This window comes from Lolium rigidum, unplaced genomic scaffold (assembly GCF_022539505.1).
Source record: "Lolium rigidum isolate FL_2022 unplaced genomic scaffold, APGP_CSIRO_Lrig_0.1 contig_30536_1, whole genome shotgun sequence".
NCBI classification, from domain to species: domain Eukaryota; kingdom Viridiplantae; phylum Streptophyta; class Magnoliopsida; order Poales; family Poaceae; genus Lolium; species Lolium rigidum.
In genome coordinates, this window is record NW_025900146.1 from 107918 (window position 1) to 120675 (window position 12758).

Here is a 12758-nt window from a genome sequence, read left to right on the forward strand (position 1 = left end):
TTATTGCTTTATGAGTTAACTCTTATGCAAGACTTATTGATGCTTGTCTTGAAGTACTATTCATGAAAAGTCTTTGCTTTATGATTCACTTGTTTACTCATGTCATTACCATTATTTTGATCGCTGCATCCACTACATATGTTTACAAATAGTATGATCAAGGTTATGATGGCATGTCACTTCAGAAATTATCTTTGTTATCGTTTTACCTGCTCGGGACGAGCAGAACTAAGCTTGGGGATGCTTGATACGTCTCCGACGTATCGATAATTTCTTATGTTCCATGCCATATTATTGATGATACCTACATGTTTTATGCACACTTTATGTCATATTTGTGCATTTTCTGGAACTAACCTATTAACAAGATGCCGAAGTGCCGATTCTTGTTTTCTGCTGTTTTTGGTTTCAGAAATCCTAGTAACGAAATATTCTCGGAATCGGACGAAATCAAGACCCGGGTTCCTATTTTCACCGGAAGCATCCAGAACACCCGAGAGCCGCCGGAGGGGGTCCTGTGGGCCCCGGATGATAGGGTGGCGCGGCCCGGGCCCCGGCCGCGCCGGCCTATGGTGCCGCCGCCTCTTCGACCCTCCGACGCTGCCCTTCCGCCTATTTAAAGCCTCCGTCGAGAAAACCCCGATGCGAAAAAACCACGATACGGAAAACCTTCCGCAGCCGCCGCCATCGCGAAGCCAAGATCTGGGGGACAAGAGTCTCCGTTCCGGCACCCTGCCGGAGCGGGGAAGTGCCCCCGGAAGGCTTCTCCATCGACACCGCTGCCATCTCCACCGCCATCTTCATCACCGCTGCTGCTCCCATGAGGAGGGAGTAGTTCTCCATCGAGGCTCGGGGCTGTACCGGTAGCTATGTGGTTCATCTCTCTCCTATGTGCTTCAATACAATAATCTCATGAGCTGCCTTACATGATTGAGATTCATATGATGATGCTTGTAATCTAGATGTCATTATGCTAGTCAAGTGAGTTTTACTTATGTGATCTCCGGAGACTCCTTGTCCCACGTGTGTAAAGGTGACGAGTGTGTGCACCGTGTGGGTCTCTTAGGCTATATTTCACAGAATACTTATTCACTGTTGAATGGCATAGTGAGGTGCTTATTTATATCTCTTTATGATTGCAATGTGTTTGTATCACAATTTATCTATGTGCTACTCTAGTGATGTGTTATTAAAGTAGTTTTATTCCTCCTGCACGTGTGCAAAGGTGACGAGTGTGTGCACCGTGTTAGTACTTGGTTTATGCTATGATCATGATCTCTTGTAGATTGCGAAGTTAACTATTGCTATGATAATATTGATGTGATCTATTCCTCCTACATATGCATGAAGGTGACAGTGTGCATGCTATGCTAGTACTTGGTTTAGTCTTTTGATCTATCTTACACTAAAGGTTACTAAAATATGAGCATTATTGTGGAGCTTGTTAACTCCGGCATTGAGGGTTCGTGTAATCCTACGCAATGTGTTCATCATCCAACAAAAGTGTAGAGTATGCATTTATCTATTCTGTTATGTGATCAATGTTGAGAGTGTCCACTAGTGAAAGTGTAATCCCTAGGCCTTGTTCCTAAATACTCGCTATTGCTGCTTGTTTACTTGTTTCTATCGCGTTACTACTGCTGCGTTACTACTGCTTGTTTACTCGTCCCGGGCAAAACACTTTTCCGGTGCCGTTGCTACTACTTATTCATACCACCTGTATTTCACTATCTCTTCGCCGAACTAGTGCACCTATTAGGTGTGTTGGGGACACAAGAGACTTCTTGCTTTGTGGTTGCAGGGTTGCATGAGAGGGATATATTTGTCCTCTTCCTCCCTGAGTTCGATAAACCTTGGGTATCCACTTAAGGGAAACTTGCTGCTGTTCTACAAACCTCTGCTCTTGGAGGCCCAACACTGTCTACAAGAATAGAAGCTCCCGTAGACATCAGTTACCCGAAGGGTAATGCCCACGTCAACCGACCTCGCCCTTCGCCTATTTATTCACGATCTCGGGAAATCTAAACACCCGAGCCTCCATCCACGAAACGTTCCGTCGCAGTCGCCATCGCCGACCCTAGCTCGGGAGGGTTCTGAAGCTCTTCCCGGCACCCTGCCGGAGGGGGAGATCACCACCGGAGGCCTCTACATCGCCATGCTCGCATCTGAAGTGATGCGTGAGTAGTTCATCCCTGAACTACGGGTCCATAGCAGTAGCTAGATTGTTGTCTTCTCCAATTTGTGCCTCATGTTTAGATCTCGTGAGCTACCTATCATGATAAGATCATCTTTATGTAATGCTACATGTTGTGTTTGTTAGGATCTGATGAATACTGAATACTATGTTGAGATCGATAGTATACTTTTCATATGTTATTTGTGATCTTGCATGCTCTCTGTTGCTAGTAGATACTCTAGACAAGTAAATGCTTGTGACTCCAAGAGGGAGTATTTATGCTCGATAGTAGGTTTATGCCTCTAGTTTTCTGGAAGAGTGACAATAACTTTTAAGATTGTAGATGTGTTGTTGCTACTAGGGAGAAAATAATAATGTTTTATCCAAGGGTGATTCTATTTTTTCTTTACACACATTGCTTAATGCGATAATTTGTTGCTTGCAACTTAATACTGGAAGGGGTTCGTTATGATAACCGGAAGGTGGATTATTAGTCATAGACGCAGTTGGATTACGGTCTATGTATTATGTTGTAATGCCCAAACGAATCTCATAGTAATCATCTTATCATGTATGATCTTTGTTATGTCAATTGCACAACTGTAATTTGTTCACCCATCATGTTATTTATCTTTGTGGAGAGACACCTCTAGTGAACTGTGGACCCCGGTCCTTTCTTTTACACTGATACAATCATCATGTTTTGTTTACTTACTGCAAGCAATGTTCTCTTTAATTCCACTACAAACAAACATCTCTTTCCACACTATACATTTAATCCTTTGTGTTCAGCATAACCGGTGAGATTGACAACCTCACTGTAAGTTGGGGCAAAGTATTTTGGTTATGTTGTGCGTAGGCTCCACGTTGTTGCTGATGCCGGTAGTGCGCCCTGCCACAAGTTAGCTAGCAACACCTTCAGAAGTCACGCATTTCTCCTAGTGGTCGATTAAACCTTGGTTTCTTACTAAGGAAAAACTTGCTACTGTGCTCTTCATACCTTCCTCTTGGGGTTCCCCAGCGGTGTGCTCTCTGCACTCATCACCGCACATCCTCCACTGTAGCGCCGCCTCCACACAGCCCTACGCCTTTGCCATTAGCAGCGCCGGACGCGGCCATCCTACGGCGCCTCCACCTCCCCCGGTCGAGAGCTCCGACGAGGAGAACGAGGAAAGCGTGGACAACGTCACCGAGGTGGCCATGGACGTGAAGTTCATGGCTGACGCGGAGCAGGAAGCAAAGGAGGAGCGGGCAGCCCACGCGACGTTCGACGCTGGGCAGGAACGCCATAGGGAGGCGGCCGCCGCAGAGGATCACTCCTCCGAATTCAAATAGTCCGGTGACTCTGACGGTCCTGATCCGAAGGAGAAGGTGGCAGAGCAGAGGGCTTTAGTCGAGTCCTTCGAGATGCTCAAAAAGGCCGAGGATGTCGCCAACGAGGCGCTGGGGCAGCGCCTGCAAGAGAATGCGGCGGCCCACCGAGCTCTGGCGACCGCACGGCGGATAGAGAGGTGGGCGGCGGAGAAGCTAATGAGAAGGGCGGGAGGCAACGACGATGCCGGGCCATCAACCGCCCCGAGGGGCGACTAGTTTAGGAATTTGTTCTTGCTTCTTGTTTTCTGTACGTACATTTCTTGCATTTGAGCTATTAAAAAAGTGTTGAAAAACAATATGAGGCATTTCCAAGCGCAAACCGACGAGTGGTTAAAAACGACCGTTTTCGTGCATGTGTGGCCCCCGTTGGAGACACACTTAAGTGTGAACTGGTGGATAGACATAAACACGCCGACCTACGCCAGCGTGCAAAATAAATTCAGAAGGTATGGCAGCACAGGGACGGGATCCTCTAACGTTGAGTTCCAAAGTCAGGTAAGGAAAATGCTTATTATCCGTCGGAGGCTCACGGGTTTCTAGCCTCCGGGTTCCTGGCCGTCTGATGCAACCATCCCGTGGACTTGATTGCTGTGGGCCCTACCTCCCTTTTCCTCTTGTACGCATCGTTATCCTCCGACGAATCGAGAAGCGGAGCCTCCATGAACGCGCCGCCGCCGGCCATCCCCGACGAGCCTGCCCCCAGCTTGCTCCTTCGCCGGCCTCCCCCTCCCCGTGTGCTCCTCCGCTGGTCTTCTCCTCTCCGGGCGCTCCTCCTCCGCCAGTCCGCCACGCCCCGCTCCCGAGCTGCTCGTCCACCAAAGTCCAGCGCGTCGCGCCCCGAGCCACTCCTCCACGGGCACGCCCCACCCCCCGAGCTGCTCCTCTGCCCGCGCTCGCCGCCGCAGTGCCTCTCTCGTCGGAGCACCTCCACCGAGCGCGCTCTGTACTGGGGCCGGCACCGATCCGGCGAGGTCGTGCGCCGCCGCTTCCGTTCCCGGCGGCGGTCAACCTCTACAGGAGCGCGGTGCTAGCTCCTTTCCTCACGACGGCCGGCCTCGACAGCACCGCATCCTTCCTCCACGGCGTCGGCTTTGTCCGCCGCGATGGCCGCCGCCTCCTTCCCCCACGGCCTCCACCAGAGCTGCAAACGACATCGCCAGGAGCTGCAAATGGCATCCGGGTGAGCTGCCTTCGGCATGGCCGGGAGCTGCAACTGGCCTCCGCCGGAGCTTCAATAGGCATCGACGGAGCTGCAAACAGCCTCCGCCCGGGCTGCAAGCGGCCACCACCGGAGTTGCAAACGGCCTCCGACCGGGCTGCAATCGGCATGGCCGGGAGCTGCAAATGGACTTTGCCCGAGCTGCAACTGGCGTCCGCCGGAGCTTCAATAGGGCATTGACGGGAGCTGCAGACGCCCTCCGCTCGGGTTGTAAGCGGCCGCCGCGCCGGAGCTGCAAACTGCCTCCACCGAAGCTGCAAACGGGCTCCGGCTGACCTGCAATCGACATCGATGGGAGCTGCAAAGGACCATCGACCGGCGGCAGCGCTGCTGCAACCCGCGTCGGTGGACCTGCAAAGGAGCACCGCCGGAGCTGGACGCCGCCGCTGGCGCATAGCGACAGGGTCGGCAGACCGCAGTGACGGCCCTACCATCGGGTGGAGGCGGTATTGCAAGGAGAGGGCGTTGATGCTGCGGTGGTGCTGCCGACCGGAGTTGACGCGTCTCCGACGAGTTTTTTTGCTAGATGAACCATTTTATTTTATTTCTAGATGAACCATTTTTTTGCTTCAATGAAGCAAAAGCGGGACTTTTTTGCTGCGACAAAATAAAGTCTGAAGAATCATCGCAGCTCTTCTTCTTTTTTAGTCGAACCGTTTTTTGCTTCAATGAAGCAAAAGCGGGGCTTTTTTTGCTTCAATGAAGCAAAAGTGGGATTTTGAGACAAAACTGAGCTCTTCTTCTATTTTTTAATCGAACCGTTTTTTTGCTTCAATGAAGCAAAAGCGGGGCTATTTTTGCTTCAATGAAGCAAAAGCGGGATTTTGAGATAAAACTGAACACAGAAGTTGATCTAACGGTTCAAATTGATTTGATCCAACGGTGAAAGACCCGGAGGCTGGGGGGTTTGCAGCCTCCGGAGGATCCTCAGCACTTTCCGTCAGGTAAGCTACAGTATCCTGACTTTTCTTCTTCCAAATCATATGATTAATACCAAAACGATTTAAATTATTTTACATAATACAAATTTATGTTATGAATTTAGAGTAATTACATACAGGGAAAATTATGGTGTAAAAAAACTTAGTTTAAACTTTTATTTCTACAGTAATTGTCTACAGTACATAGTAGGCTATAATTTCCTGACTTTGCTTCCTCATTTTCCCTGACTTGCCTCCTCAACGTTAGAGGAGCTGGTTCCGGCAGCACAATGTACAAAGTTGCAGCTTCGTAGGACGGGCAACCCCAACCCCGATACCAAGAAGGAGACACATGACAGATAATCTGACGCGGCGTATCCCCGATGCAGACCGTATATACCGGAGCATGTCGCAGCACACGGCTCCCTAGCATCAACACGGCACACGGAGCAAGAGTATCCCCTAGCTAAGCTAGAACCTAGGCAAGAAAACTTCAACACGGATGCCGATGGCCGTCTCTCTGCTCTGCTCACTAGTCCCTACCGCCATCATCAGATACTAATCCGTTTGTTTGACAAGATCGATGCCTGCCGTGACAGACCAGAGACATTCGTGCAATCGCGTCCGAGTATCTTGGCCACATCACGTTGACGCTGAAGCCAAGTTTGGAGTAGAGCATTGCTAGGAGGAGTACTATACTTTACAAAAACATCGGATTCCCGTGCTGCTGCTGCCTGTGCAAGCCACTCCAAAACAAACAACAAAACGGGTCATGGAGTTCTAACGCTAGCAAACCAGCTGATCAACCCTGAGAAGTCTAATTAAAGTCTAAACCCTGCAGCAGAGTGTACATAGCGTGCGCAGTGAGGTAGCTAGGCCATTTGCCCCGGAAGATGACGATCGCCCCGCAGCATCGCCGCCTTGTCCTCCTCCTGCTCCTGGTCCGCCGCCACCCCCATCGCCGCCACCGTCGACCAGACGTCGGCGCCGTTGCCGTTGCCTCCGCCGGCGACGTGGTCCGTGCAGGCGACCGGCACCAGGCACAGCCCGCGGCTCCGGAGGTCGCTCGGCGCCCGGGGTGGCTCCTGCATGCGAAACCAGACGTCAGATCACGTACTAGGAGTAACTCGACAGCGACGGCACATAGCTAGAGAGCTCTGCGGCGGATCTAATGGCGTCGGCAGCTCGATCGGGCGAGGACGTACCGGGGCGCGCGGCGCAGAGGGCGGCAGGCGCTGCATGTACGGCGAGCTCAGTACCTGGCACCAAGAAAAGCGACCGCCGAGCCGGTACAGTGTCAGTAGCGGTAGACAGGCCTAGCTTAGCTCCATGGTGTACGTACGTTGACGGCAAGCGTACAACAATACTGTTCGAGTATACTACGGTCGCAGCAAGTAGTAATAATAATGCATGTATAGTAGGCACCAGCAGTATAGTACTCCAGTACGTATACGTACCTGAACCTGTTCGTGCAGGAAGCGTATGTAGCCGAGCGCCTCGTGCAGGACGGAAGCGGTGTCGGTCTGCCGAGCCAGCCGCGGCGGCAGGTTGGGCCCATGCAGTTCATATCCATCCGTCAGTCAAAGGTCAAAACTCAAAAGGAGGAGAGACAGCAGCTTCAATGACACATAGTCTGGCTTAATTACTGTACTTTTACCTACTCATCAGTACTCGATGCGAAATTTGCAGAAAAGAGGAAATCATGTACAGTACGTATGCAAGCATCAGTTGATGTTAACGACGTGTGTCTTTGACCACTCTATATTTTGGTAGCAGTAAAACCACTGTAAATTTACCAAAATCCATTTTGAGTGAGATTTTACTGTGAGAGAGTTTTATCGAGGGTAATTTACAGACGTTGCACAGGGATGGACAGGCAAGGCAAGTACGTAAGGCAGAGATATACAGAGATGATAAAGAGCGTATCGCCAAAAAACGCTAAAAAGCTGGATGAAAAGAAGCTTTTGCCCTTTTCGCTTTCTTACCTTGCCGAACGGAGAAACCAGCTGCTGCAGCGCCAGGATCCGCTCCCCCAGCCGCTCCCTCCTCACCTGCCACACCACAGCCAAAGTTCAGTAACTTTTTTTTTACCGGATGATGATTAGGTAGTTAATCCATCCCAAGAACCGGACACTAATCATGTCACAGATCAATATGGTCACGGTTGATTACTGATTAATTTGTGGGACTGTGGAAGAACTTACCCTGGGCCTCTTGTTTCCAGCAGCGGCGGCAGGTGCAGCAGCAGCCTTCCTCTGATCGCTGCTTCTCGATCCCTTCTTCTGAACAAACATCAACACAACCATTACATAATCATTCGACAAAAAAAATACTTACTCAATGATGCAACTTGCAGCAAAAACCCTTTGATAAATCTTTGCAAGAAAACGACGAACAGATTCACTCGAAAACACATCGATCAACACTCAACAGTGCAAGGAGACATCATCAAACGAATTTGGTTTGTTCAACAAAAAGAATCAGGAAATTTCTGTGACAGAGTCCCCGAGCTAAACGCACCTTGGGCGGCTGCGGCTTGGGAGCGGAGACGGCGGTGGCGGTGGGCGAGGACGACATGGAGGAGATGGAGGAGGAGCACTCGGTGGTGGGGCTGGACTTCTGCGGGACGGCCACCGGGACCGGCACCGCGTGGCCGCCGCCGGCTCCGTGGTAGTAGTACTGGAGCGCCCCGAACATGTCGCCGCCGGCGCCGGGGTACTGCTGCTCCGCCCGGCCGCCGAAGCTGAGGATGTGGCGGTACGGGCCCGCCAGAGGAGGCAGGTACGAGGCGCAGGTGTGAGAAGCGGCGGCGGCGTGGGTGCTGGAGTTGGTGGTGGTCGAGACGGCGGCGGAGGAGAGGTAGGGGGAGGACGGCGACGGGCAGAGGAAGTAGTCGGCCATGGCCTCGTCCCCGAGTCCCAGCATGTCCATGTACCCTCTCCCTCCCGCCTCCGCCATGATCTCCTCTTCCTTCACCATGATCTCCAGCTCGTCCTGCCTGCCACACCACACCACACCACCGGATTATGAGCAAGAGGAAAACACCCAAGATTCACGGAGATGATCTCGGCACGCAAGAACGGAGTCGAGAAAGTACCGGCCGGGGTCGGTCCTGTTCTTGCCTTGGGTCAAAGAAGTTTCGCGCCTTCCTTCCGCCGCTGCAGCGCTCTGCGAGCAGCACTGTGTTCAGAGTTCGGACCTCACGCGCACCTAGGCTGACACGAGCTTAAAAACGCTTCCACTTCTGAGCGTGGGGAGAAGCACGAGATTTGGGAGAGAGATGAGAGGGAGGATCGAGGTGGACCACGGTCGCCTCCTCGTGTACAGGTACGACCGAGGATGACCTTGGGGTAGGTGTGGGGACAGCTTGTCAGTACACTGTTTCAGTGTTGAAAGCGTTTAAGATATCTTTACAACTGAAAAGTGGATGCTAAAATACTAGCTTGAGAGAAAATAAAGGCTGGCCTCATCGCAGATCTTGTTTCATGTTTGGCTCGGAATAGCAAACATTAATTGTTTTTCCTTCTTTCTTTGATCAGAGCACCAAGATATTCGACCGCTCAGTACAAAAGTTACTGACAGAAGGCAACCAAATTTTACCATAGTACTCCGTCTATAAATAGATGTCTCAACTTTGTCAAAATATGAATGTATCTAGACTCATTTTAGTATCTAGATACATTTAAATTTGTCCTAAGTTGAGACATCTTTTATAGACGGAGGTTAGTATAAGCAATTTCGTCAAAAATGGAATCCATCAGGCTTTTTTTTTTGGCGAAACCCAGTACAGACGCTCACACATACTCCCTCCGTCCACAGATAAGTGTACATGCGAAGTTTTCAAGACAAATTATGGATTGAGGTAAAAAATAAACTGGGAAGATGCAAGTCAATATCTCTCCTCTTTAATTATTTCACCTCCAATAAGCTAACGTGTAGAAATCAAGGAAAACATGTGATGAATGTTATTGGGTTTGATTTTCGTGCGATGAGAGAGAAACAATTTTTGCTACTTTAATGTGCATTAGAAACATAGAAGTACGCTCTTTTGTGGACATAGTTTTAAACTAGATGTCCACTTATTTATGGACGGAGGGAGTACGTACATATACTCACCCCTATGAACACACCTACACCCTAACCCTTTTAACATCTCCAAGAGATTGAGTCCAAAAAACTGATTTGATGGTTCATCTAAAAAATCACATTTTACAATTCAAAATTTATAATACTAACTTTGTGTTTAAAAGTAAGTGTTTTAGTTTTATCTAGATATGGATGTAGTAAGGCACTTATTTTTATACTGAGAGAGTATTATAAACAAAAATTTAATCATATGTATAACAAACAAGCAAAGAATGATGACGCTTGCTCTGTTTGAATTCACATATTTTAGGTTTTGGCAAAGTCTATAACAAACAAGTTTGGTAAAAAAAATCGCAAATCAAGGGTGGATTCCATTTTGTATGTGTATTTATGACAAATATTGCCCCATTTATCTTACATTTCTATTGGAATATATCATCTAAAAATTGTCTGGAAACTATTTCACCGCCTTTTAGCATTTTGTATGTTCTCTTAGATGGACCAATGTGTTAGATAGATGTGAGAGGACAACAATGTGTAAAACTTTGAGTGAGTCATCAACGATCATGTCAAGTATCATCTAATACTCAAATCTTGATCCTCGCATTGCACCTTGCCCAAAAGACACGCATAGAGAAGATGGTCCAAAGTTTCTTAAAATAGGTACTTTGTCCGAAATTTCACTAGTGAGGTAACACAAGAAACTAGTGTAATTCACTTTATAATTATTAATTTCATTTTTCATCTTACAAAATTTATTTTGCATATTATGAAGAAAAGTCAAAGAAGGCTAAATGCACGGCAACTATAGTAATCTCAATTTGATGCATGTAATTTTGTTCATGTCGGTGACAAACAAAAGATTCTGTTATTGCTGAATTTTTTTAAAAGGTCATATGATAAAACCAATATGTTGATGGTTATGTTATAAATCTAACTATCCATGTACTAACAAGTAACAACACAAGATACCACTGAATGAGAACTAATTTTTCTCCTATATTCAACGAATATTGTACAACTTGATACACATCACATTGTCATAGCATTCTAGCACATGAGCACTAAGATTCAAAAATATGGTGCAAATTTCCTCTCTAGAATGTGAGATCCACAAGAAGACGGAAAAATGTAATAGTGTGTGGCCAGGGATGTTGCCCAAATTGCAAATATGTGTGATTGGTGTGCTTGGAGATATGCTACTCCCTCCGGCCCATATTAATTGACGCACTTCAAGAGTACAATTGTATTGGACGCAGCTCAAGAGTACATTTGTACCGAACATAGTATATCGATATGCCAATTAATTTGGGTTGGAGAGAGTACTATATTTTACATATAGAAATATTGATAAAATGTAATATTCTATTTTCATTAATAAAATTATTCTCCTTCGATTGCATGATCCTAACCTTTAGGCCTTTTCAGACATATAAGCATTTCATAGATTTTTTTAGGACTCCGATCTTTAGAATTATTTTCTATGGATCCTCGTTGGATCAAATGAATGGTGCTACCCAAATTGATATGTATTGGACTCCTATGTCTCAATTTCATTGGAATTTGAACATCCACTCCAACCTATTTTTTAGACTCAAGTGCGTAGGATCGAGATACTTCTTTTGTTTTTTTTGTTTTATCAAAATGAACATTCATGTAGTTTTCATGTGTCTTACGATTCTCTGTGTTGCACGAGCAAACTATGTGATCCACGTGTTTTTTCTATTCTTGTGTTATTCATCCATATATTCCAAAGAGACCCTTAAATGAAAAAAAAAGATGGTGTCGCCATTTAATTTAGAGCTAGTATGTTTGTAAATACTTTAAAAACAAGTCATATTTCCAACTTTATTGGATTAAAGTAACAAATAATTTCTCCATTCAAATAAAAACAAGACATTTTCCAACCATACTGGATAAAAACAACACATAGTTCCTCCACCCGAATTAAAAAAACAAGGCATCTTTCCAACCATAGCGGATAAAAATGACAAATTGCTTCCCCATACGGATAAAAGAAAACTATCTTTTTCATCGTCACGGAAATGAATAGACTGTTAGTTCGGAGAACACCAAGTTTAATATCGTTAAGTCGATTGTCGGGGGTGTTCCTCGACAATGTCCTCCGATAGGGACTTAGGGTTGATGGAATCCTGCAAGCTGATACGAGACATCGGTGCACAGACAAACGGGGGGAACGATTTACCCAGGTTCGGGGCCCTCGATGAGGTAAAACCCTTACGTCCTGCTTGTCTGTTCTTGATTATAATGAAAACGGTGTTACAATGGGGTGCCGAATAGTTCGGCTGTGATCTCGTCGAGATAGCTAATCGCTAGGGTTACCTAGTTCTAAGCTTCTGTTGGCTAAGATCGCTAAGATTGGTCGTGTCCTCGATAGCCCCTCTCCTGGCCTTTATATAGGTGGCCAGGTCCCGAGAGGTTTAATCGAGTACGGGTAGGTTTACAATAGATCTATCTCTAATCTTTCCTTCTTCGGCTCTTTCCATGTCTTGTACTTCAAGTAATCTTTCGTCGTACCGTCCTAGTGGCCCATCTTGCCTTCGAGTGCCTTCATGGGCCTCCACCTGGGCCGTATAGGGTAGAGCAATAGTGGTTACCCGAAGGGTAATGCCCACGTCAGTAGCCCCCGAGTGTCTAGCCGAACATAGTTCGGGTAGAGACTGAAGCATGTCTTCTTCCGAACTCCTTTTCCTTGACCGTTCTTGCATTTCTTCTGTCTTCTATCGGGTGCGCGTCAGCGCTCCCGATGGGAGTAGCCCCCGAGTCTAGGTACGGATGCTCGTGATCCGTGCGTAGACTCAAGTTGTACCACTCGAACACCTTCTTCTGCCGAAGCTTTTTCTGCAAGCCTCTTGTAATGCATTCGATACATTTTCTTCATGCAAGGGATATCGAATAACGTGCCCAACTTTTGTTGGCTAACTGCCGAAGGCAAAACAACGTTACCCTACACAGAATCAAG

At 47.5% G+C, this 12758-nt stretch overlaps 1 protein-coding gene across 1 annotated transcript; it reads right to left on the reverse strand.

The window, feature by feature from the left end:
- Positions 1-6506: 6506 nt before the first annotated feature.
- LOC124680920 (transcription factor bHLH113-like) lies at positions 6507-8668 on the reverse strand. The gene is made up of 7 exons (XM_047215939.1): positions 8210-8668; positions 7894-7971; positions 7675-7740; positions 7147-7212; positions 6895-6948; positions 6643-6774; positions 6507-6524 (listed from the first exon to the last, which is right to left on the reverse strand). Exons 1-7 carry the CDS (start codon positions 8666-8668, stop codon positions 6507-6509), a joined length of 873 nt encoding a protein of 290 aa, XP_047071895.1.
- Between the last annotated feature and the right edge of the window lie 4090 nt (positions 8669-12758).